Raw genomic sequence first — 24530 nt, 5'->3', positions numbered from 1 at the left:
TCTGTTAGAGTCGCTGGTCGGCCGTGGGACTCGCAATCCAAAGTCTTGGAGGAGCCTTGGGATATGATATCTTTGAGTGTTTGTCATAGACTTTGGATTACAGATTAAATATTTTCTTTATTGATCACATCATTCGATTGATGCTCGTAGTTTATAAAATGGTTATTTATATCAACTTATATTTTTCTTCAGCATAGCTATAAATTAAACATATTTCATAAAAAAGCTCATACATTCTCTCTTTCTCTGCTTCATAGGTATAGTATAGACATGACTCGAACATAATAAACATAGCTATATAAAAAATCGTGTCGAAAACAGTCGTTTCTATGCGATTAAACGAACTTTCAATAAATCTCTGCTTTCATAATGATTGGCATATTCCGAGGAGCTTCGACGTTTTCGCGATTCAATCGTTTTGTTGCCTTTTCCAATATGGAAAAAACAAACGTCTAGTAAAATGGCGGTTTAGATTAAGTGTGTGTGTGTGTGTGATTTGAGGGAATCTCGACTCTCCACACGTTAAGTAATTGAAATTGTATTCTGTTAAGTGTTTTCTGTGTGTGTCTTACAAATAATTTATGCTTTATTCTTGTTTTGCGTTTAAAACCTACATGAGAAAACGTTTGCTTGGCATTAGCTTCTAGTGTTTTAAAAATCTATTTATTGGCGATCGCCGTGCGTTTCCGGCTCAGCCAATAAGCTCAGTCTTTCCGCTTTTTCTGTTTTTTTTTTTCACTCTCGCTCTCTCTAGCTGACTAGCGACGTTTTTGCTGGCTGCGACTACCGTCGGTTCGTCTGCAGCGACCGGTACACGTCGTCGAGGGTTCGAATGAGCTCGTCAAAGCCGTACAGCAGACCCTCCTCGCAGTTTCCGAGGGCCCAACGCCGTCGGTGATCCACGCGGACATCTGAAGGCAGAGGCAGAGCTTTGGCAAAATCGATCAACCAAACGCCGACCTTGTGATCGTCGTACACGATGAAGATGCTGCTACCGACCACCTGGTGGCGCTGGAAGAACTCGGACTTTTCGATCAGCGATCGCATCTGGCGCAGTCTTTTCAGCATGTCCTTGACGACGGACTTCCGGCGGTTGACAAAGTGCGCGATCGTGCCCGCGATCTCGTGGCTCGTCTTGACCGTTTTCATGTCCGTCACGGGTGAACTTCCGCGCATCTTGAGCGCCTCTATCCGGAAGCCCTTCTCCTGGGACGAGGACATGTTCTCGCGGAACAGCATGTACCGCAGCTTTGTGATGGCCTTCCGCTGGTGCTCCTCCGGCGTCGGTGCACTCGGATCGACGGCGACCATCTTCCGGTACAGATCTTCGCGCAGGGTCGTGTTCGATACCTCGTTTTCCGAGAACGTCCGGAAGCCCACCTTGATGTCCATCACGTTCGGATCGACGAAGCCGTGCAGCAGATCTTGCAGCTCGATAAAGTGCTCGCCGTCGGGGGTTTGGTGCACGCCGAGGAACTTGGGCCCGACCTTGGCCGCGTGCGAGTCCAGCGTGAGCAGGCGATAGGCGAGTACTTCGGCGTCCGCCGGACCGGTGACGCGTTTGCGGACGATGCCGTTCGCAACTGGAGCGATACTGGAGAACGAGAGAGAGAGAGAGGAAAAAGAATATTGTTATTTTTTAAAAGTTGAAATGAAGCGCTGTGACGCAAATGTGCGCTGCTTATCGATGTCGCGTTGTTCGTGGAAGTCGAGCAATGTTCTTAAAACAGTGAGAGAGTCAGCAAATGAATCATGAATGAGTGAGTACTGAATGTTTTTCTACGCAATTCTAGACATTGTTTCAGAAAAAAAATGGTGAGATCTGTTTAGGTCGAGCACGTTTTAGTCGTTTTTTTGCAAACTTTGTTTTCGATTGCGTATTTAAATTGGATGAGAAAAACATCCTCATTTTTGCGCAGCTGAAAGCACGAGAATATAAAATAACAAAACAAATTTGGTTGAAATTTTATGAATTAACAAAATCTAAACTTGAAAATATGCACCCTCCCTGCAAAGGCTTATGAACTCATCTCAGTTGAAATGTTCACAAATCTCTGAATCGCAAATGTAACATCCTGGAGCAGAACTATTCAATTCAAATAAAACTCTAATTGAAAAGTCAAAGTCATTTCAATTTATTTACAGATTACGAATATGTTAAGTGAGTCTGAAGCATTAAACCAATTATTTGATTTTCAAAAAGTTTTAGAAAGAAGAACTCTTAAATTTTAAGAAAGTTGTGGGCTTGATAATTTAACTGAAGCTATTGGACTATGGGAAACAAACAAACAAACTCGCACTTTTTTGTGTTGGACAATCACGCCAAATGTATGCAGACTGACGTTTCTGTAAACAAATGTAAACAAACAAAGCAGGCAGAACCGTACAACTATGAAACTAACTGCGATTGGCCAAACAGTTAATACCGTAGGCTTATAGTCCATGGAATTGTTTTGTAATATAACTCATTTTATGTGACTTTGCAATGTTTTGAAAACTGTCATTTTTTCAGAGGTCAACTTTGGTTGTGTTTTTAACTAAAATTATCTATGATTTAAGTCAAAGTATTGTTTGCGACTCAAACGCTAATGGTTAAAAAGTGTAAAAAACAGTTAAAAAACGCTAATTTAGTTTGAAAGCTTTAGAAGACTTAATTCAACGAGGGTGTAAAATTCAGAAAAAATCATAAACCAGACTATTTCATAACAAACATTAATGTTGCGAAATTGACTTTTCCTCTAAAGGACTCTTTTTTGTCTTGCTTTAATATGCAAATAAGTTGAAATATCACCAGCGTTTATCAGCTGGCCGTTTGTCGTCATTCGGTTGGCCATTGATGATGAAGGAGCAAAAAAAAAAAAGGCCAGTGGCTCTGATTTATTAACATTAGCCCCCCTCGGCACTAACCACGGACGTCACTGACCAAAGTCACTGAAAGCCACTGGTCAAATCAAGGAAGAGATCCCACCGAGACTATTTCAATCGTCGCGGCCATCCTGCTCATTAGGCATTGAAATTCTAGTTTTATGCAAATTTCCATCAGCTGACCACATCAGAATCGCGAATCGATCGGGTCGTTCTGACGCAAGATATATGCAAATTTCCGCTGGGACGGAGACGGAAAGTGAAACAAATATCTCCGAAACTTGCGAGGCCATGTGTGCGCGCAAAACTTGAAGTGAGGTTATCGCGCCGATTCACGTGGTTCTAAGCTCAGTCGGTGAAAAGTGTGTCGACGTCGCGTTTTTGGTAGCCGTCCGAGGGGGGGTCGATGAACTGGCGACAAGCTTACCTTTTCGGGTGACCGGAGAGTTGCAGCCAACCGGACGGGATTGCCGGTGCGTTACGTTCCAGCAGCACCGGACTGGCGGGTGCACTCAGCTCAAGGGCGTTCTGAAATAAATACAGCGAAAAAAGTGTGGTTAGAACTGTGGTTTCGCTGTAAAACTAACAAAAAGCTACCATTTTTGTATGCAATGTGGCAACTGTTCCCGACAAGATGATCTGCAGTAATAAGCATTCAAGACTTTGCAGAGGACTTATCAAAATACGCTGTGCATATCTGGCAACAATTGTTTAACTTTGATTAGATACCGCCATTTGTTTACGCTGATGATAGCGACTTTTATGGCAAAGTGTCAAGCAGTTTCAAAGCCGGAGATAACACCCCAGAACCTCATCCAAAACCGTCTTATTCGGAAAGTGCTTTTCAATTATCACCGATCTAATGAGAAACGTCACGGTTTTATAGCGTCCGCCATTATGGCGCAAGGTCAGACGACACGCGGAGGATGATTCAAAACGTCAGTTTTGTTGTTTTCAGCTGCAAACAAAGAAGCACCGTCCTAACTCTCCCCCGCCGCTAGAAACAAAAACACACGTCGCTACTCAGGGACCACGTTTTGCAAATTAAACTTCCTGCTTAATGCCGACGGAATGGAATGACCGGCGCAGATTCATTATGGCTACTGTGTAAAGTGCATGCAAATGCGACGACTTCTGAGGGGTCTTCCTCCCCCCGCCAATAACTGTTTGTGGGGAGAAAGAGCATCCTACACCGGTTGGATGGCGAATGATTATGGCGATATATTTTAATCAAATGATCGACCAACTAAGAGGGGGGTATGTCACTTGAGGCAGACGCCTGCCGTTGGGTTTGACCTCCGACCGGTTGGACGATTTGTTTGCATTAGAATGTAAATTAGAAGCAATTTACCCCTCGGTTATTATGGGAGAGTGTTCAATCAAATTGCCGTAATTGGTTGTACCTGCTGATAACTGGTTGGATTAACACTTTGCAAGGTTGTCAAAGTTGATTATTTTGATAGCAACATTTTATAGCATCTTTTAATTTAAGTTACTAATGTAGTAATTACAATGTATAGGTTTTCAGAATTCACAATAATTTGCATTTTTTAAAATAAACTAAGCTAAAAATGGTCAAATTCTAGCAAAATTTAAAACAAGTTCCAGCAAATTTACACACAAATTCTTTCAACTCACAAGTAGTGTGTCATGGGAATTCCCGGGATTTTTTCTAAAACAGGGAATTTCCGAATTCCGGGATTTTTTTTATTAAAGGTCCCGGGAATTGAAAAACAAAAAAAAAAATTCATTTTGGAAATTAAGATTGGGTTATGTGAAAAAAGATAATAAGTTGAAAGCTTAAAGCATCAAAATTTGTATTTTGCATAAATCAGCATAAATTTGGCTTATCGGGTATTTATTTAATTTTTTGTTAGCGTTTTAAATATTTCCTGTTCTAGTTGATATACTTTTAGAAGACTGGGTATAATATGTTCGTATATTTATGATTTTAAATTTAAAAAAAATAAGTGATGTTTCATCAAACACTGTAATCTGGGGCAAACCAAGCCAAATGTAACGAATTTAGGTAATTTGTTAAATATATTTTATATAAAATGTTTACATTCAATTAAAAAATTTGCAATGATTTTTCATTGACTGGTATCAAAACAAAGAACAAAAAAAAGTTTTATAAATATTATTTAAAAACTGTCGATTATCACCAATTAATGTTGTTGAGCTTGAAAAACATAACAAATATAATGAAAACATAAATTTAATGACTGTTTCAAAAATATTTTTCCCGCTACCCGGGAAATTCAAAACCCGGGAAAATTGGGCACTCACAAGTTCTCTTAAATTCTTCAAATTCCCATGAGTTTTGAAAAAAGTTAAGCATTTCTACAAATTTGTAACTAATATCCAAGTTTTTTTTTAATTCCTATAAGTATTCAAAAAATATCACATCAAATTCTCACAAATTTGCACAAATTCCAACAAGCTCCCAGGAATTCCAACAAATTACCACTGGTTCTCAAGAGTTTAAATCAATTCCCGCAAATGTCACACAAATTTCTACAAATTATAGCAATATTTACACAAGTTCCAGATAATCTACACAAAAATTCTAACAAATTTTTTAATAGATTCTTCAACTTCTTACAAGTTGTTATAACATTTAAAAATACCCGTACATTTTCAAAAAAAAAAAAAAAAACTAAGCATTTTCTACACACTTTTCCCACATTTTTTAAAAAAGATATTACAACAATTTCTCACAACACGAATTCCAACAAATTACCACAAATTTCCAAGAGTTCTAAAAATATCCCGCTGATGTCACACAAGTTCCTAAAAATTCTGGCAAATTTCAGCAATTTTACACACAAATTCTAATAAATTCGGTGAAAAAATCCTTCAAATTCCTTAAATTTTTTAAAATTATTTTTCACCTCGTTTTCCACAAATTTTCACAAATTCAAACACATATCCACAAGTTTCCTTGAATTCCCACAAGTTTCAAAAAATATTACACAATTTTTCATAAATTTGCCATTCCGAAAAGTTGTCACAAATTTTAATCAATTCTCTAAAATGTTGGCGAATTACACACAAATTGCAAGAAATTCTGGTAAATTTTCAAAAGTTACAAAAAAATTCACGCAGTTTCCAATAAATTGTCACAAAAATTTCCGCACTTCTCACAAATTCCCATAAATTTTCAAAAATTTCCACAAATTTTAATAAATTTTTCAAGGGACCCTGGATTTATATTAGGTTTTGACACATTTCCACAAATGCCATAAAATTCGCTTTTGGAAATTCCCACAAATTCTCACAAATTAAAATAAGTTCCCAAATTTTCACTAATTTCCGTTATTTTCTTATTGATTTCCAAAACTATAGTTAGCAACTTAGTTTTTCACCCATTCAAATCACCTAGATTTTCCAACATTCATCGCTCATCTCCGGCCGTTGCGTGTGCGCGGCACTCCGTGCCAGAAGCCCATCCACGAAGCGGTCAGATCGCAACGCGATGCGCCGAGACTTGCTGCCATAATGCCAAAGGTCTGTTGATTCAAGATAACATTGAGACACCGCGTCACAGCGTCATATCACGGCCGCCGTGGTAGATGAACCCACAGACAAGTGGAGGAGAAATGCTGGCGATGTTGGGGTAATTTGAATGCAAAGTTGTGTTCGCTTTGGTTAGCGTGTAGCGATGACAGCTTTCAGCTGTCATAGTAGCACGCTTGTTGCGAAGAAGGTAAACAATGTTTGAGGTTTTGTTCTTTATGAACAACCCTTTGCGAGACACAGTTTACGCTAGACAATAGCTATTTGTTAGAAAGTTAGCCCTTTACTGTGTGTGCACGTATTAACCGGGTGGCAGCTTGTTTACATGAGTATACATGTGAGTTCAATTAGCGCTAGTGCGGAGACGGGCGACGCCCGGAAAACTCTCATTAATTCGATCGACACCAGCTGGATCTTCACGGTTTGCGGCACGTGGCCGGGAGCGTCACCCTGACGCAGGACGACCGTAACGCGATGAAGACTTTAACAAGCTGAAGTTCTTGGACAAGCTGATGCAACCGCAGCTACAAAGTTCTTCGCCACGTGTTCCAAATCAAGTGGAACGTGTCCAAATTGCGGCAATTGACACGATCGCAGACGATCGTTGAACTTTGAAGTCCGCGCGCCAATTGACAACACGAGATCGCGCGCGCCCGCGGGGTCAACTCGGCTGTCAACTCGACGCGCTGCAGCAGGTTCTTCGCGCAACTCGCAGCCATTCGTTCCGATTACGACGAGTATTTATAGCGTGGCGGAGAAGGTTGCCCGCGATAACACCCTTCACTCGGTAATGGAGCCGTTTGCAAATAGGCTGTAGAGTCGGCGGCGTTGATTAAATTTAGCACGCCCTTCTTATCGATCGCCGCCGCGCTAACGCTAACGTTTAATTAACGATGCGACTAACAATAGCGCGCGCGGCACACGCTCGATCAGCGCGGGATTGACGTAAATCCAGCGAGTCGTGGACCTTCCTTCCTGGGGTAGTCTCCGCATAGTCACGCCCTCTTTCGCGATGTGATCGAGCGTTGCGTTTTTGGAATATTTATAGAACCTTTCGGGGGACGATCGCGCAAACGCTCGCGCTTTTGGACGCAAACTTGCTGCACGTTCGGGCGCTTATCAGCGCGGTTTCGCCGAAGGCACGGCCGCATGACCGCGGGGGTCATTTAGCGCCAGAGTCTCACCGTTATCAACCCTCGGTAGACGTCAGCGCTGGTCTAATTTCTCGGTTGGTACCAAAACGTGCCCTTTTGACGACTATGACGTCGGTCGTCTTGAACTCTTCACATGGTCCATTAAACACCCGTGACCATAAAATCGAGCGCTGGGAAAAGAAAACCCGAAACCTCCCCCCGCGGAGCGGTTATGACGCAAATGCAGCTCTTTCAAATCGCTCCAGTTTGGCAGAGTTTGAAGAAAGTTTCGCGCGATTACGTGTGCCCGGCTGCATCCTCTTCTGTTCCAGCAGCCAGCAGCCGTAGCAGATCTGATCTGCTGGACGTGAAGGCCGTGGTGCGTATTATTTATAGCCCGGTCCATTGACGTCATTGGCCTGACCGGCGGGTTGCCGGTTCCAGGCGGCGTGGAGTTGGATGCCCTTGTTTCTTGGTGGAGGCCGAGCGCGTGCGGAGTTGGGGAACCGAGTGATTCGTCTACCTGTGACCCAGCTGACGTGGATGCTGTTTTTGGGCAAACGGTCAGGGGTTCCGAAGTCAGACTCGGTAAATTCTAGAACTACACGATCATGTAGAATTCGTTGAAGACCTTTTCGAGACCATTTTTGGGTTGGAATATGTAGAGGTCTATCCTTTTGTAAAACTGTTGAAGATCTGTCCATTTGGGGATCTATTTATTTGTAGATATCAACATTTGAATATCTGAACATTTGAAGATCTGATTGTTTGAACATATGAACATTTGAAGCACTGATCATGTCAAGGTTTGTAGACCTGTAATCGTGAAGATCTTGCTCTAAAGTTTTAAAATTTCATTTCAATAAGTAATTGGAAGACCTAAATCAAACCTCCTGGGAACCTCTGAATCCATCACCGTCCAAACTGCGTTGAGCAACTTTTCTGACCCAACTGAATGAATAGAGGCACTGTAGCAGCTATTGCTGCTGCTGCTGCGTACGCACATCACGGTCAGCAATGACGTCAATGTGGTTCGCGCCGTATAGCGGGCTTTGCATTTCCATGCTTAATTTTCCGTTCCCACCCCGCGGGCCGCGTCCGCTCACCGCGATCGTAACTGTGCTTTGTACAAACGCGCCACGATTTGGGCGCCTTAATCTAGGTGTGAGTCACTTGTGGGATGTTCGTCCGAACCTTACCGGGACTAGGGCTAGCAGCAGCGATCGAGCTTCACGGTAGCGGACACTGTCACACTGAACTCGCGACATTTGGCGCACTTTTCAACGAGGACGAGGATCCTGCGAGGAGTCCACGCCACTACTGACGGTGAGTTCCGGAACGGTCGAGCCTGCAGCCTGCTTCTCGCGTGCGGAACAAAAACTACCTCTTTTGTAGCAGTCATGCACGGTCTCAAACGCGTTCTACCGCGCACCATAGACTTCACCTGGAAGACGCACCACGGGCTTCTGGAGCATTTGAACTACCCCTCGTAACCGATCCAAGCGCCGCGAGTTCCCACGTCAGTTCTGGCCGCAGTCTCGCAAAGCGTTCTATGGCCGTGAGTTCCACACAATTCAACCACAGCGATCCCCTTCCTCGTCGCGATCCCCTCACGTTTTGTCGTCGTGTTTATTATAAAAATTAAGTTCGATTGACGTCAAACGGCGGCGCAGAGTGCGAACGCGTAGTGCGCGAAAAATGTCGCTAACGTTTCTTCGTACGACGGCGGGAAATTAAAGACCTAAAGCGATTTGAAGTGTTGAGCGGACTTCCTACCTCTGGAAGGCTTCTCCCCGAAAGGTAGACGCATCGATCCGGGGGTGTGTGAACGGTGTCGGCGATTGACGTCACGGCGATCGAGCGTTCAACAGGGGAGTTCAAGTCCGACAGTGGGAGGAGTTTTCCCCCACGGGGGGTTGTGCGCCAATCAGAGCGCACCGATTTTGGTTCCCCCAATCAGCCACCGGGTGCTCCAGATTGACAGGAGGTAGTGGGGTTTGTGAAGGACCCTGGTGAATGGCGATCGTGCAGGTTCAGCGATTGATTATTTTTTTTTGGGTTGTAACGTTTCCTTGAATTTGGAAGAATGCTCCGGGAGTTCAAAATGGCTGACCAGATATTGGCTTCTTTGGGTTTAATTTGGATTTACGTCACTTGATTGGCGTTCGAGTATATTTGAGTCTATTTTTAGATCATTGATTGACAGACGAGTTTTCTTATTTCACTGAATGGCTTCGATTCTTATGGTTTCTAGTAGAACAGGAGTCTTCAAATCTGTCAATCTTAACTTCAACAGTCTTCAAGTTTTAAAAGCTTCAAAGGCTTTGAATCTTGAAGTCTTTAAGTCTACAAGTCTTCAGGTCTTCTAGTCTTCAAGTTTTCAAGTCTCCAATGGAGCACCCGCAGTCGAGCAGTTTTTGACAGTTCGCTCCATAAGAAATACATTGTAGAAAAAAGCAAAAACTGCTCGAATGGAAATGCTCCAATTCTCCAAGTTTTCAAGTCTTCGTGTATTCAAGGCGTCAAGTCTTCAAGTCTTTATGTCTTAGGATCGTACATAATCCACGTGGCCTTTATGCACGAGCCGTTGAAGTCTTGAAATCTTCAAGTCTTCATGTCGTAAAATTTTCCAATTTTCAACTCTAAAACTCTTTAAGTCAAGTTTTCATGGCTTCGTGTCTTCAAATCTGCAAGTCTTCATGTCTTCAGCTCTGCAATTGAAGTCGTTAAGTATTCAAGTCTCCAAGTCTTAATATTCTCAAATCTCCTCAAGCCTCCGGTCTTCTAGTTTCCAAGTCTCCAAGTTTTCATGTTTTCAAGTCTTCAAGTCTACAAAGTCTACAAGTCTTCAAGTCATTATCTCTCAATTCTTCAGGTCTTCAATCTTCAGGTCTCAAGTGGTGGATTCAAGTCGTCAAGTATACAAATCTTCAATGTCTACACATCTTGAAATGATCAGATTTTGTTGTCTTGAAATCTTCAGTCTTCAGATTTCTCCAAGTCTTAAAGTTTACACATTCTTAAGTCTACAAGTCTCCTCTTCTTTGAAACCTTACAGAACCTTCAAGCCTTCAAGCAAACAAATCACGAAACTCGTCTAGATCAAGCCTTCAAGTCTCAACATTTCTTGAAACCTTCTGGATTTGTACGTAATCAGCTCTTACAGCTCTTCAAGTCTGCAACAAAAAACATGGCTTCAGATCTTCTCGAATTTCGGTAGTCCCCCACCTCCCCAGCTACTGACGCATGACGAATCGCCAATCCATCGTCCGAAGCGCCTCTCTACGCCACGCGTGCCCCACTAGAGTCTCCACTTTTTGCAACATTACAAACGCGTCCAAGACTCTTGACCACGTCCAAGTTGCTGCCCTCCAGCAGTGACGACAAACGCGCCGCGGCGCCACAGCTGATCGCGCGCAGATTATGCGCGAAAGTTTTTGATCTTCGATCTTTCGGCCATTTGGGCGCGTGCACCCCTGCGCGCTTGTCTGTCTGGGCCGGCTGTTTGCGTCAGTTGTGTTTACACAAATTCCGATGATCTTATCCGGTTGACGCTGACTGGTTTCACTGATAATCAACATTACACACTGTTCAGTTCACTTTTACACACTTGTATGGGATTTTTCAGTTCAAGTATGATTACACGAAAGTGTGTAATCATACTTGAACTGAAAAATCCCATACAAGTGTGTAAAAGTGAACTGAAAAAAGTGTAATGCTGTTTACCAGTGTTCGTTGACAAGTTCATGGAACTTCACTGCGATGACGCGTGATCGTACCCCGTGAAGAGCACACGTGGCTTGATCAGTAACCAATTTGTCCACTGATGTCACGCAGCAGCAGACCAACCATCCGTGACGTTTACAGTTACCATCGATCACACGTCCGAAAAGTGTAATTGATTCCAGCTCGGGGTCACCGAGCGCGCGCTTGGTTGAACCTAGCGTGAAACGAAACAATACTGTCGGAAGTTTACTGATCGCGGACGCGGCGATCAACGATCTTCTAGATGTTCTCAAGTGGTCAACATCGGAAGCTCGCTTGAAGTTCGCGCGCTCACATTTTATTGTACGATAAATTGCGAAATGTCAGCGTATGCATTTTAATTTCTTGCGATGCGATCGCGACAGGGCTTGCCTGGGTGTAATCGACACCGTGCGCGGGACACAGGTGGACAGGATCGGGGACGATCGCAGTTGATTTACATGGCGATCGATCACTGGAACGGGATTTGTTCATGAACCGCGCGCGCTCGCCATTTTGGACGCCATTTTGGAATCAGTGACGAATTCCTCGAGAGTTTGTTTTGACTACAAACACCCCCGCGCAGCACGTTCCGCGGGAACAAAGACAACCCGCTAGTCATCCAGCAAATAATCGCACTCGCTCAGGAATGTGTCGAATTCCGCCTCAGACAAGTGGAGATTTTCGTGAGGATCGCTAGGTCTGACAGCTGCTCACTAGCGCCGCCAAGTGGTCATTTCGCACAACCAGCTTGTTGGTTGAACTGTCAAATTACGATACAAAGTGTTACGTCCAGCGATCTGTGACCAAAGAACGGGCCCCTCTGGTATTGACAAACAAATTCGAAGCCCAATTGTGATATCATTGACGAGAGTGTTGGCAGCAAAAAAAGAGGCACGATCGCGCGTCTTTCAAAGCAATAAATCATGACTCAAGCTTCGCCTCATCTGGGCTAATGTAGGGAACAGGAACATCGGCAAAAAACCGGGCACCCCGGGCAAATATTGAATACTCACGATTGCAAAAAAGCTGAGCAACGATTTGTTGTTTGGCGCTCCTTGATCCACCAGATATTCAGCGGCTGTTCTATCGGACTCGATGTTCTGCAAAAAAAAGAAGAACAAGAAGAGAAGGGAAAAACAGCATTAATAATGTTGTTCTCTGTTCCAGCGGCTGCTCACATAAAGACATTTAACAAGCTCGCTACCACTAATAAGGAAATATGTAGGAGACTGGATGTTCCCGCGCGAGCGCGCGCTGGTTCTGGTTTATGGCCGCATTGTTCCAAAGTTTCGTGCGAAGAAGCAAACCAGCCTGCCGCGATTCACAAAAACGACCTCCCCGTTTCGGGACGGAACTCACCATGTTCAGCAGCGTCATACTAGCTGGCACACAAGTTTCGACGACCCGCCCTCCGAGGTCGGTCGCGATTAGATAAGGTTAATAGCCGTGCGCCAAGTTCCGGTTTTCTCTGACGACGACGACGTTTTGCGGACGCCCAACTCAAAACTAACTCTGACGTTTGGTTGAACAAGTCGCAAAAAAGTGTCTATGTTTACATATTTTGCGTCCCGAGTGCCGGGAGATGACGAGAAGCGGGTCACGATTGGTAGCTGAATCAGTTGGTTTGTCGGCTGATCAGGCTACATAGTGATCTTCACGCTGAAGATCACTTTAAACGCACGATCGTCGCGCACCTGTTGGTACCTCCGGTCACTCGGGGGATGTAACTTTCACGGCGAGGTCTTGTACAAACACACACAGTCACTGCCGATGTTCGACGCAAAACGTGCGGAGAAAGAACGGGTAGCACGCCCGGATCGTAGTGTGAGTTCGATTTTTGGTTTGCTTTCTACGCTGGTTCTACGAGTTAGCTTCGCGACTCGTTGCGACCCTAGCGGCTGGAGTTTGTGGTGATCTTCAGGAAGATCACCTCAAAACAGTTACCGTGGGCCGCAAAGTGTTCAGACAACTCGACCGTGGAGCACATGGCGCTGTGGAATTCCCTTGTTCGGGGGCGATCGTGCCGTATAACAGTTTACGTTAGCTTGATTTTGGGTAACTCCGCTGGAATTCAGCCCGGGGAGCTCCCGAATCTTTAATGGAGAGGTGATTAACCATCGTGTCATTTGCCCTCATCGGACGCGGCTCGCGTCCAAGCAATTAAACGCTACTACTACTACGCCGATTGGTTCGGCTTCCGGCGTGCCCGCGTCACGAGGTTCATTGTCTGGCTTGATGGATTAGACCTCATCAGTCAGTCAGACTTAGTGATCGAGCGCGCGCAACATCTTCCGAGGTGTTTCTAAACACTGGTTGATTTGTTGCTGGACGTTGAGTCGTGAGACGTTAATTTTTTGTGGAATCTCCAGGCAGGTGGAATTCCAGGGTCCGTTGATGGTTTCAATGAGGGAAGTCCCAGCAAAGATCATCAACTTATCGTTTGGACCACCAACATCGGAAGAGTTACGTTGTTGCCAAGCGCCCCTGGCTACGTCTACAACTTTCCGTGAGTCACATCCGACCGGCGGTGTTCCGCACGACAAACCTGTGGACTCAATTAGACGCTGTGGTACAAATTGGTCTCCCCCGATAGATGGTGGTAATAGCTGGGACACGCGAGTTGCCGTTGTGACGGGCGGGGTTTCTCGTCGATCGCTGATAACCGCCCGGCGACGCCATCTATTTGGGTTTCACCGCGGCTCAACCGAATCAAAACAGAGCGCGATCGCGTCCAGCAGCTGATCGGGATTGATCGGCAGCGATCCGCTTGAAACCCGAGCGTGACGTCAATGGTGCATACGATCACTTCATGGACTAGGCTGAAGTGTCATTGGTGTCGCGACGACGGCTCGGGTGACGATCAGGTTATGAAATCGATCGCTCCAAAATGCCAACAGGCAGGTGTTCTTGGAAGGTGCGGCCGATCAGGTGACCGTCACGGATTCCAGATAGATCTGGACGGCGCGCTAAAAATATATAATTTGCGAAAAAGTTCATTAGCATTGCGGCAACTTTGGCGTCATTCGCGACTTGGCACCTCGCCTAGACAACTTTTCGGGGCCACGTCGTGTAGATCGGTGCAAATTGAATCGGCAAGTATTGGGCAAGTCGTCGCGACATCGGCGTCATTCGCACGGAAGATTTGCGGTGATGCGTAGGCGTCCGGCATTGTCGCAGCAGCTTTTTGAAAGCTATTATTAGACATTTTGGGCAGATTATCGCGGAAAGTGGGTTAAACCATCGGCGAAAGATTATTTTTGGAACCAGACACCCGTGAACCCAATTACGGGGTTGTAGGCGCCCCCGGCAATAGTTTTCAAAACAGTTTCAACTTGGTTTAGCGCGAGCTGGGGCTTGACCAAAAGTTGTCAAAACAAATCAATCGGATTGATTAGCGTGGTGAACGGCGCGCTGTCAGTCGAAACGTGGCTGATTATTGTGAAAGTTGGGTGTGCTGTAATGTCTGGGCGAGCTTGCTTCATATGATTTGCGTTTTAGGGGTTCTGGATTCGCTCGAAATCTACGTGGCTCTCGGTGGACTTTGTACTTAGTGACCTACCATCGGTGTTACAGGCTGTTCTAGAGTGTTTGTAAGGTTACACAAGGTCACATTGAACAGTAATCGTTACAAGAGTCAAGAACTGGCATTCTTCCGTCGTATCAAGCAGAGTTGGATTGGTTCTTCTGGTAGGTCATATTATAGGTCATGGACATACAAGACCATCTGAACAAGATATTTACCATGTTTTGACGCCATAGCCGAAAGTTAATGACTGTCCAGGGGACCCCCGCCCGGTTCTACGTCACAACGCTACACGAAGAACCCATTACGAAACTAATATCCCAAAGAGTTTCGTCCCCAAACAAAACGTAACATGACCGCTAACAAGCAGCGCAAACAAACGCGACTTTTACGTCAATGTGTCAACTTCAAATGCCAACGATCTGGCCGCTTAGCCACACTCGACTTCTGTTTCGAGTGCTCCCCACTTGACCAAACAATAATATTTGCCGCGACATTCGTCTCGAAAGTGTGTTGCGAGTGTGTGTGTTTTGCTCATAATGTTCATTAGAGTCTGCTATTAATTGACACTTTGAGATGCAAAAAAAAAGAGAGAAAAATTTAGCAACTTTAGACACACCCTGATTAAATCACACGGTTGACCATCTCCCGCGATTTGCGTCGAAACTGTCAAAACAACTCTCTTCTCGGCCATTCCATCCAATGTTCTTATCGAATCGGTGCAAACAGCATCGGCAAACAGCCCCGCGAAATTCCTCCATTTTTAGAACACTGCCACTTTCCGGCTGTTGACATTCCAGCCAAAAAGTTGTTAGTTCACTCGTTTCACACCTTCATGGGCCACCCACCCACATCGATCGTGACAGTCTCTGGAAACGTCTCAATGTGACGTCAAGCCGCCATCTTGGAGTGCCCGTTTCACCTTAAGATTGTCGCGCGCGCGCTCGAGAAAGTGACAGACATTCCGGCGTGTCGGCCCCCTTAAGAAAGGGGGTCTTCCGCGGAATGCGTCACCCCTCGCGTTCGGCGTGTGAAATCCGGAAAGTTTCGCTTCTTCGTTTGTGTGAGTGTGTGTGTGTGTGGCGGAAGTTTGTGTTGAAAGTCCCCGAAGGATTGAGCTGTGTTTGTGCGGATCGTGATCGATTAAATTGGATTATTGCCGTTCAAGAGCCAAACGACATGCGACACCTAGTGTTGAGTAGCAGAATAGAACGAAGAATGTCGATTGAAATTTCCGCCCTTTGAGGTTATGTATGCGAATTCTGTTTTGTTAAATTCCAGCGTTCAAAACAACTTTTGAGCAAAAATTCGAGCTGATACTTTGTTAACTTTTGATGCTCTATCATTTTAAACAATATTATTTTTTCAAAATTATTTTATTTCAAATATTTTTTATTGCGTTAATTTATAGAGGGCAAAGAGTTAACAATCGTACTACTTGAGTTTTTTCTCAAAAGTTGCTCTATGAGCTGTAAATTCAATTTTAAGTTTGCATTCCTATGTAACCGAACAGCGAAAATCTGAATCGTCATTCTTCGATGCTTTGCGCCATCTGTCGGAATTTTTGAGCTTTTGATCGCGAATAGCTCTTTTCCATATTTGTGATTGTGGTGAGTGTGTACTCCTCACGGGGTGATCAATATTCAATGAGCATTTGTTATGGTCGTGATTGTTGTCCACTCCGGAGGGCATGTCGTCACATGTGGTTGTAGTTGTGAGTTGCTAGGCTAATAATAGAACCCCTCCTTGGTCACCCACTGATGTGGTTTGTGAATAATTGGAGTGCCCAAAGCGTTTCAATTAAAGAGCCGTTTAAATGTGTTTTTCGCTTGCGGTGGTGTTTTGAATATTATCCGCGCACCACCAAACCGAAGTGCGCATCTCTTCTGTTCCGCAAAAAATCTGTTGCGCCATACAAAAATTGAGTGGTTTGTCGTAAGCGTGTACATCAGCCCGTGGCGCAACAGGCTTGGACAGGTTGCGCTCGTATTTTGATTTTTGTCTGCCTTCACAATAGCTTCATCGTACACTAATAGAGCGCTGAATGAATAATTCTTTGTGTTTGCATGATACTTTGTTATCTGCATTTAGTTATCAGAAAGTGTGAGTGTGAGTTGTGAAGTAAGCCGTTCAAAGTAGCTAAAAGAAGTAGATATCAAGAATTTGTTTTAGAAATGGTCCTATAAGCTATTGTCTTCCATATGTTTATAGGACCTATTAAAAAAACTCTAGATATTAAAAAAGGGATGTGGTTTGGTCTAAATCGAGCCATTTTGGGGATGTCGGTCCAGTAAACAAAAATCAGGCAAATTTCTTATAGGGTACAACTTAGTAGATACCGCCACTATCGAACATGCATTGTTCCTCGCAACTTCAATTAGGTTTTACACCGTGACGTCATTTGACAGCTCATGTGCACTGTTTACATGGTCTTCGTCGATTGTCGACGAATTTCCCCGAACAAAATCGACGACCGCATCGAACTGTGCTAAGTCCATGTAAACAGTGCACTCCTTTCTAACCTCCAAATCGAGGCGGCGTAAAACCTAATTGTGTTATACAGCAAGGATTCGTTAGCTCGAATGCTTGCCAATTTGTGTAAATTTTGAAGAAAAGCACTGCAAAAGCCACAAAGCATTCAAATGTCAATTTCTACTGCCAAAGTGATGTTTTTGTTTCAACCCGATATTTCGTCGATTTTCGAGCACGCGTTTTCGTGCTTTGACAGCTGTCATGTGTTTCAATTAGTGACTTGATGTCAGCTGTCCCGCGTTCGGTCAAGAACCAAAATCCTGGATTAAGCTGCCGGACCAAAACTTTCAGACTGAAGAGTAAAACATAAACAAACCCAAGATACTGATCGGGGGGATGACAACCCTATTCCGACCAAAGCAAACTGACAGCAGTCGATATTAGAATGGTTTTCAAATGCGCCCACAACAAAAGCACTAGTTGAGAGCCTGGAGCTAATAAGCTCCAGACTCTCTAGCACTACCTGTCAAATGGTAGCCCATAACAAATCAGTGTTTGGGTTTGGGTTTCGCAATTAACTCTTGAAAAAAACGTGAATTGTGTTACTGATGGCAAATTCTATCATATTATTGGAGATTCCATCCCAATAATGGCTGAAAATTCATATCGAAAAAAGTGATTTTTCTGTTTACCTTTTTTTGCTTTTTTTCTTTTGGTCGATCAAACAGTGCGCCCGTACACTGAGAATCGGCATTACACAGTTTTCAGTTTGTTTTTACACATTTGCATGGGACTTTTGAGTTCAACCAGAATAACACACTTCGTGTTACCGTAGCAATATGTATAATACTGATTCTCAGTGTTTGTTATCTGAACATCCAAGATGGCGGCTTCTTCGCTACCTCTTGATACTGATATTGGTGGACACAAATTAGGCAATGAAAATTTAGCAACAAATATATTTTTTCAATTAAAAAAAATATTTTAGAGCTAAAAAAATATCTCTTATAACATGATGCAATGAATCGTCTTGTGTATCGTTTCTTCCTTCAAATTTAACTGAATTTCAAGTGTTTACCAGTAGAATCTGGAAACTAGTTATGCGAAATTGTGATTATATTTCTCCTTGGGTCAATAGAACAACATGCTTTTCCCCTATCGCTGTTTCGAGTAAAGCAAGTCCACTACGGTTCAGTGAGTTTATGGGCTCTAAAGTTTTAAAACGTAAATTTCTGACGGCAAATCAACAAAAAATGTGATGAATCGATTAAACTTGAAGTCCATCAAATGGCGTTGAAAAAGTTTGATTTATCGCAAAATGTTCAAGCTCGCTCAAATCGCATCCCATTGTGGTAGGTCAAATGGCTGAAATTTGCGATTAGCGTCAAAAGTTTTGGAGGTGTTCCACCTTGCAAAACTTGTTTTGTTAGTATTTGATAAATTTGAAATTCAAATTCACAGACCGTGGACTTTGGATGTTGTTTTTATGAGGAATGCTTGTCACGGGACTTGGACGGTTGGAAATTTGATCTTTTCTAACAATTTAAATGTGTAAAGTTTAGAGGTGAATCCCATTCTTGACGAGCAGAAGATTTTGAGATTTGACTTCAAATTATAGTCAATTTTAAGCGGATATTGGGATAGTCCTCATCGTTGATTGATGGTTCAAGAAGTGTTCGGGCTTTCCCAGAATCGACGATGAGTCTTATGCTGGCAGGCTCTAACTAGTTCGAACCGGTTAGAGGAAACCCGACTTGGTGTTTGGTTTTCACTCGACTCAAGTGAGTTTACCACAGCATTAACCACATGCGGTGCGGTTTCCAGCATTGATGCTTGTTGGAGCAAGTGTTTTTATTTATTTTTTTTGTTTATAAATGTGCATGTTTAGATTTCAAATAGTTTAATTTTTTTTTATCTAGAAAAAGATATTATTAAAGGCAAATTTGAGATTAAAAATATATGTGCTAGTAAAATTTTGTTACTTAAGAAAAACGTATAAAAAAACATGTTGGCTCTGTTCCATGTTGAGTATGTTGACACAGTTTGAATGGTCTAGAAATTTGCTTATGAAATTAATAGGATTTTTGCAAGAATAAAAGTTCAGATTTGCCGTCGGCAAAACCACAAAACCACCATTCAGCATTTACTGCCAAATCAAAATCTTGCTTGCAAAAGAACGGATTCAGACGCAAAAAGGGAAATGCCTGGCATCCCTGTCTCAAGTTATGTTCTCATAACTAAACATTACATTAATATTGCATTTTCACGGAAGGATGAGTCAAATTTTATGGAATATCATCCAAAACGATTGTGATGAGCATTATAAGGAAGATAGGTGCATCTTTTCAATGACTGCAAACTTGGCATCCCTGTTATGAGATATCGACACCTTGATAAAGGTTTGACTAAATTTGTCAAGATCGTTTGTTGTAATGATAACAAGAAAGAAAGAGGAAATGTCCTGTTTCATTTTATAAACGTAGTATTAGAAATGTCCTTTTAGTTGATCATTGTGATTGAAGCTATCTGGTATCGTTGCTAAGAGATTGTAATACTTATGATTGATTGTCATAACTGTGGCATCCTGAACATTAACCTAAGTTAGATAGTTAGCGATAAGCGTGTAGAGCTGTGTATGTGTGAGTGTAAAGCTAGCGTGGTTCAGGAGTGAGTCAGATAGATGGAGCCGAACAATAAAGATGGAGCTCGGCTCCCGTGTAGATGATAAATAGTGTGTAATTTAATATCAATAAATAGGAAAATATCACATTGGCGATCCTGCCATGTTGGTAAATAGTGATTATGTGAAGAAACCTGAAAAAAAAAATACATACTGGACAAGTCGATTTAAAAATAACAGTGCGTGACCCGGCATTTTGCGCGAAAAGATGACATCACGACGACGATGGCAGCGGGTAGCCGAGCAGGCATTGCAATTACGAGGCGGTGGGCCTGAGGCCGAGATGCTGGAGTTTCGGTGAGAATGTTCCGATTGTTTTGTTTGTGTGAAGTGAGTGGAGCAGAAAAATGTGTGAAAGTGTGTGTGTGCGAGTGTTATACGTGATAATCGCATGCGCGGCCTGATAGGTTAGAATGTTCAAGAGGTTTGAGTGTGTGCGGCTCGATTTGATTTTGTCAAGAAGGGTTGGTTTGTGTCTTCTTTCCCTTCAGATGTCGAAAAGAAGCCCACGAGCCATACGCCGAAGTTTCTCCCTTTTCTTCTCCCCCGCACTGCGCTTTACGACCAAACTACTTTTATCTCCTGCATTCGTCACGGGATGCAAAGAACGCAGCAATTCTTGATTTCGCGTTTCGCAGCCATCGCTCAGATTAATCGACGCACGCACATTTTTTTTATGGAGCGGGAGGAAGAGGAAGCGAAAGTAAGGGCATCAGGACTGAGTGTGTGTGTTAGTTGTTGAATTGTAAAATGTCTGTTTTTTTTTTTCGTGGAGTGAATGTGTGATGCGCGGACAGCGCACTCAAGGAGTATTGTTTACATTATGCACGATTAAGGGGGTTCTGATTGAAGTAGTCAATTATAACATTACCCAAAATTGGGTGCGCGGATGTATGATGTTTAATTTTACACGATGCCGAGTTTCAATAGGAATTTTAGTTGATGTTTAGGTGCTGTACTTATAAAAAAAAGCTTTACAGCCACGATTGATCTTAATATAGTTTTCTTCGAAGAACAGGTGTAATTTGTGAGCTTGGGGATGTATGATGATCACTTTCGCCGTACCAGATTATCCACTGAAAGGCCTGAGGTTATAAGGGTCATAAGGGTTTGTGTATAATCATTGGATTTATAAATATTTACATACTGTATCTTTAATATTTTAATCTGACAAAAAGTTTAGTTTCGTAAGGTCTGTTTTTGAAGTCCCAAAAGTCCTCAATGAAAATATATTATGATAGTTAAAGTACTTTGAAATTTCTAAAAAAAAAAAAAAGTTGAATTGTTGTAAATCAAAACCAATTAACAATGTTGCGTTTATTATCGAATAGTTTGGGGGTTAGGGAAAATTCTCGTATTTTTGGCAGGTTAAGCACTCGTTCCTAACTCCATCCAATTTGCTGATTTCCACTAATTAAACACTTAATTTTGCAAAACATTTGATAGAAACTTACTTGCCCATTTCTTATTGAGTTATTTATATTTCGATTTCAGTTGAAAACGCTTTTAATGAGCTGTAGTTGAATGTCAAAGTGCTGATATGGCAACATTAGAGGCACGCTGGAATTAGATGCTGTTCCCCTATTTACAAATATGCGAAAAATGAAAAGTTGATAGCAGTGGATAAAGGATTGCTTTTTCATATTGAACTGTCTGGATCTTTACTGAATGCAATTGCGTGTTGGGAGAATTCTTAAGAGTTATATTATTCTATTAAACATTAGTACAACGAATTTTAACGACACAGTACACTACTTTATACGATCAGGGGCAGTACAGTAATAGCGTTGCTACTTTTAAAATGCAAAAACAATTTTTTGTAAGAGAAAATGGATAGAATGTGTAAGGTTTTCAATAAAATTGATGATTTTAGAGCATTAAAAGAGATTTTGGATTTTAGAGCATACAAAGAGATAAAAACAACTGCTGCGAGAGATTGAGTCGGGTTTAGCCCAAGGCCAATCGTCCGAAATAGTTGAGTCGGGTTTAGCCCAAGGCCAACTGCAGCAAAAGAGTTCCTGAAGGTTGAGTCGGGTTTAGCCCAAGGCCAACTGCAACAAAAGAGTTCCGGAAAAGTTGAGTCGGGTTTAGCCCAAGGCCAACTGCTGCGAGAGATTGAGTCGGGTATAGCCCAAGGCCAATCGTCCGAAAAAGTTGAGTCGGGTTTAGCCCAATGCCAGCTGCAGCAAAAGAGTTCCTGAAGGTTGAGTCGGGTTTAGCCCAAGGCCAACTGCAACAAAAGAGTTCCTGAAAAGTTGAGTCGGGTTTAGCCCAAGGCCAACTGCTGCGAGAGATTGAGTCGGGTATAGCCCAAGGCCAATCGTCCGAAAAAGTTGAGTCGGGTTTAGCTCAAGGCCAACTGCAGCAAAAGAGTTCCTGAAGGTTGAGTCGGGTTTAGCCCAAGGCCAACTGCAACAAAAGAGTTCCGGAAAAGTTGAGTCGGGTTTAGCCCAAGGCCAACTGCTGCGAGAGATTGAGTCGGGTATAGCCCAAGGCCAATCGTCCGAAAAAGTTGAGTCGGGTTTAGCCCAAGGCCAACTGCAGCAAAAAAGTTCCTGAAGGTTGAGTCGGGTTTAGCCCAAGGCCAACTGCAACAAAAGAGTTCCTGAAAAGTTGAGTCGGGTTCAGCCCAAGGCCAACTGCTGCGAGAGATTGAGTCGGGTATAGCCCAAGGCCAATCGTCCGAAAAAGTTAAGTCGGGTTTAGCCCAAGGCCAACTGCAGCAAAAGAGTTCGTGAAGGTTGAGTCGGGTTTAGCCCAAGGCCAACTGCAACAAAACTGAGTTGGGTTTGTCCCGAGATTAGCTGCAGCTACCGAAAGAGTCAAGTTGAGTTATTTTAATGAGGAGGATTTCACAGTAGAGGGCAAAAGTATGCAAAAGAATAGATAACAATATGAAAAAAAAAAATCAAATATTACTACAGAAGAACTATGTTTTTTTTACCAATTCACAGACACAGACTGTACAAAGAAAGTTGTTGAAAAATCATAGGTTCACGTTTCAATACAATGAGTTAATATTAAACAAAAAAACGAAAATGCATCGCAAAAATAATCTACATGAAAATAGGGCACCATTGCCAGTACAGAACTCACAAAAAAAAAAAAGATGAAACCTCTTAACAAATTTAGCGACACAATGGATTTCACAATGAATAGTTTCCACTAAAAAAAACAGTTCTACAATCAAAGATATTATCCAAACAATGTTCCGTTGATTTAGATGTAAAGCAGGGATCTATGTGGTCAACATATTTAGTCATCAAACATAAAGAAAGAAAAAAAAAAGTGTTAAACAGTTAAACACACATTTACAAAAATAAATGAGAAGAGAATGTATAAGACACGAAATTCAAATTAGCGAGCCACGAAAATTAAAATTGTTATCAATCAAATTGTAAATAAATAACATTACATATGTACGTCAGTCAACATAGCTAAGTGTGTTTATCTCTGAATCGAGGAATCTTATATATATATATGGAAAAGAATACATAAAGACAACCGCAGTATGAATCTAAATATGAATTGTTAAATTATAACTCTTGTGAAATTACCACGACAGCATGTAACTCGTTTTTGTTGTCGGTAAAGTATTGCATCACTCTCTCAGAAAACCGCATTCTCATCACAGAATGCTCTCTAATCAATCTCGTAAATATTTAGCTCAATAGGAAGATTTCAGTGATTTAAGTTTATAAAAAAAAAGTTCAATCTGTAACAGTGTGATAAAAAACTCAATAGGCGAAGAACAATCAAGGTTAAGCCAAAGATTTGTGATATAATTTGTTAAAGTAGTGGATGGAAATAGGACCGACTTCTTGAACATATGTAATTGATCACTTGAAAGATAGTAATGTTTGCAATTGTTTTTATGGCAACGACTGATGTATGCTAGTTTATTCAAAAAAAAAAAAATAGATATGTGGATCTGTAACATGGCGTGAAACTTTCACAGCTGTCATAAATTTCTCAGTAGCTTGACAGAAAATTTAACTCCTTGTTACACCTTTAATATTTCTATTACTTTACTCACGATGTGTAGATTAATTTTTTTTAACAACTTTTATTTCAATTGATTGCATTGTTTTAGTATTATTTGTGTCAAGTTACTTTTCTAAGTTGATATATAGACTTCTCAACAGTTGATAAATTCAAAGCTAAGGAATGATTTTGCGGGCATCCAATACATCTAGTAAATTAATCACAGGATAAAGCAGTCTCCAAACTGGAAACTTTCCATCGGATGGGGAAGTAAAATGTCGGTCCCGACCTTGGTAGTTGTTAGGCCGTTATGTCATTCCAGGTAAGGTCGTCTCTCTGCTATAAAGACAAACAATACACCAAACCAAGCCTGTTCCGGTGGAATCGCTGGTGGTGGTTGGACTCGCAATCCAAAGGTCGTCAAGTCTAACTCTGGTGTGGAAGATTCCTTGGAGTAGAAAGTGGTTAGGGTGCTCTCCCAATTCAAGCTTTTGGACTCTTTGATCGAAGCAGAAACTTGCAATACAGACCACAAAAAAAAATAACCTGGGGTTCGTTAAAGGGGATGGTTTTTTTGTTTTTAGCTTGGTATACTGCTGATTTTGTT

The 24530-nt window shown here is 42.4% G+C and overlaps 1 protein-coding gene across 2 annotated transcripts in view; it reads right to left on the bottom strand.

Moving 5' to 3' along the window:
• Positions 1 to 546: 546 nt before the first annotated feature.
• LOC6044461 (inositol-trisphosphate 3-kinase A) overlaps positions 547 to 24530 on the bottom strand; it is a 25703-nt gene continuing 1719 nt past the window's right edge. Inside the window, exons 1-4 of one of the 2 annotated variants that reach the window (XM_038254649.1) lie at positions 12624 to 12802; positions 12278 to 12364; positions 3293 to 3393; positions 547 to 1594 (exon numbers count right to left, since the gene is read on the bottom strand). In XM_038254649.1, coding sequence (XP_038110577.1) covers positions 784 to 1594; positions 3293 to 3393; positions 12278 to 12364; positions 12624 to 12641 — 1017 coding nt within the window. In that variant the 5' untranslated portion in view covers positions 12642 to 12802 and the 3' untranslated portion in view covers positions 547 to 783. Of the gene's footprint in view, positions 1595 to 3292; positions 3394 to 12277; positions 12365 to 12623; positions 12803 to 24530 lie in introns of those variants that run through there. The other variant, XM_038254648.1, reaches the window with a different exon arrangement.

The sequence above is a fragment of the Culex quinquefasciatus genome, chromosome 2 (genome assembly GCF_015732765.1).
Source record: "Culex quinquefasciatus strain JHB chromosome 2, VPISU_Cqui_1.0_pri_paternal, whole genome shotgun sequence".
Classification (NCBI taxonomy): domain Eukaryota; kingdom Metazoa; phylum Arthropoda; class Insecta; order Diptera; family Culicidae; genus Culex; species Culex quinquefasciatus.
Note: the sequence above shows the minus strand (reverse complement) of the source record. Positions and strands in the feature narration are given on the sequence as shown.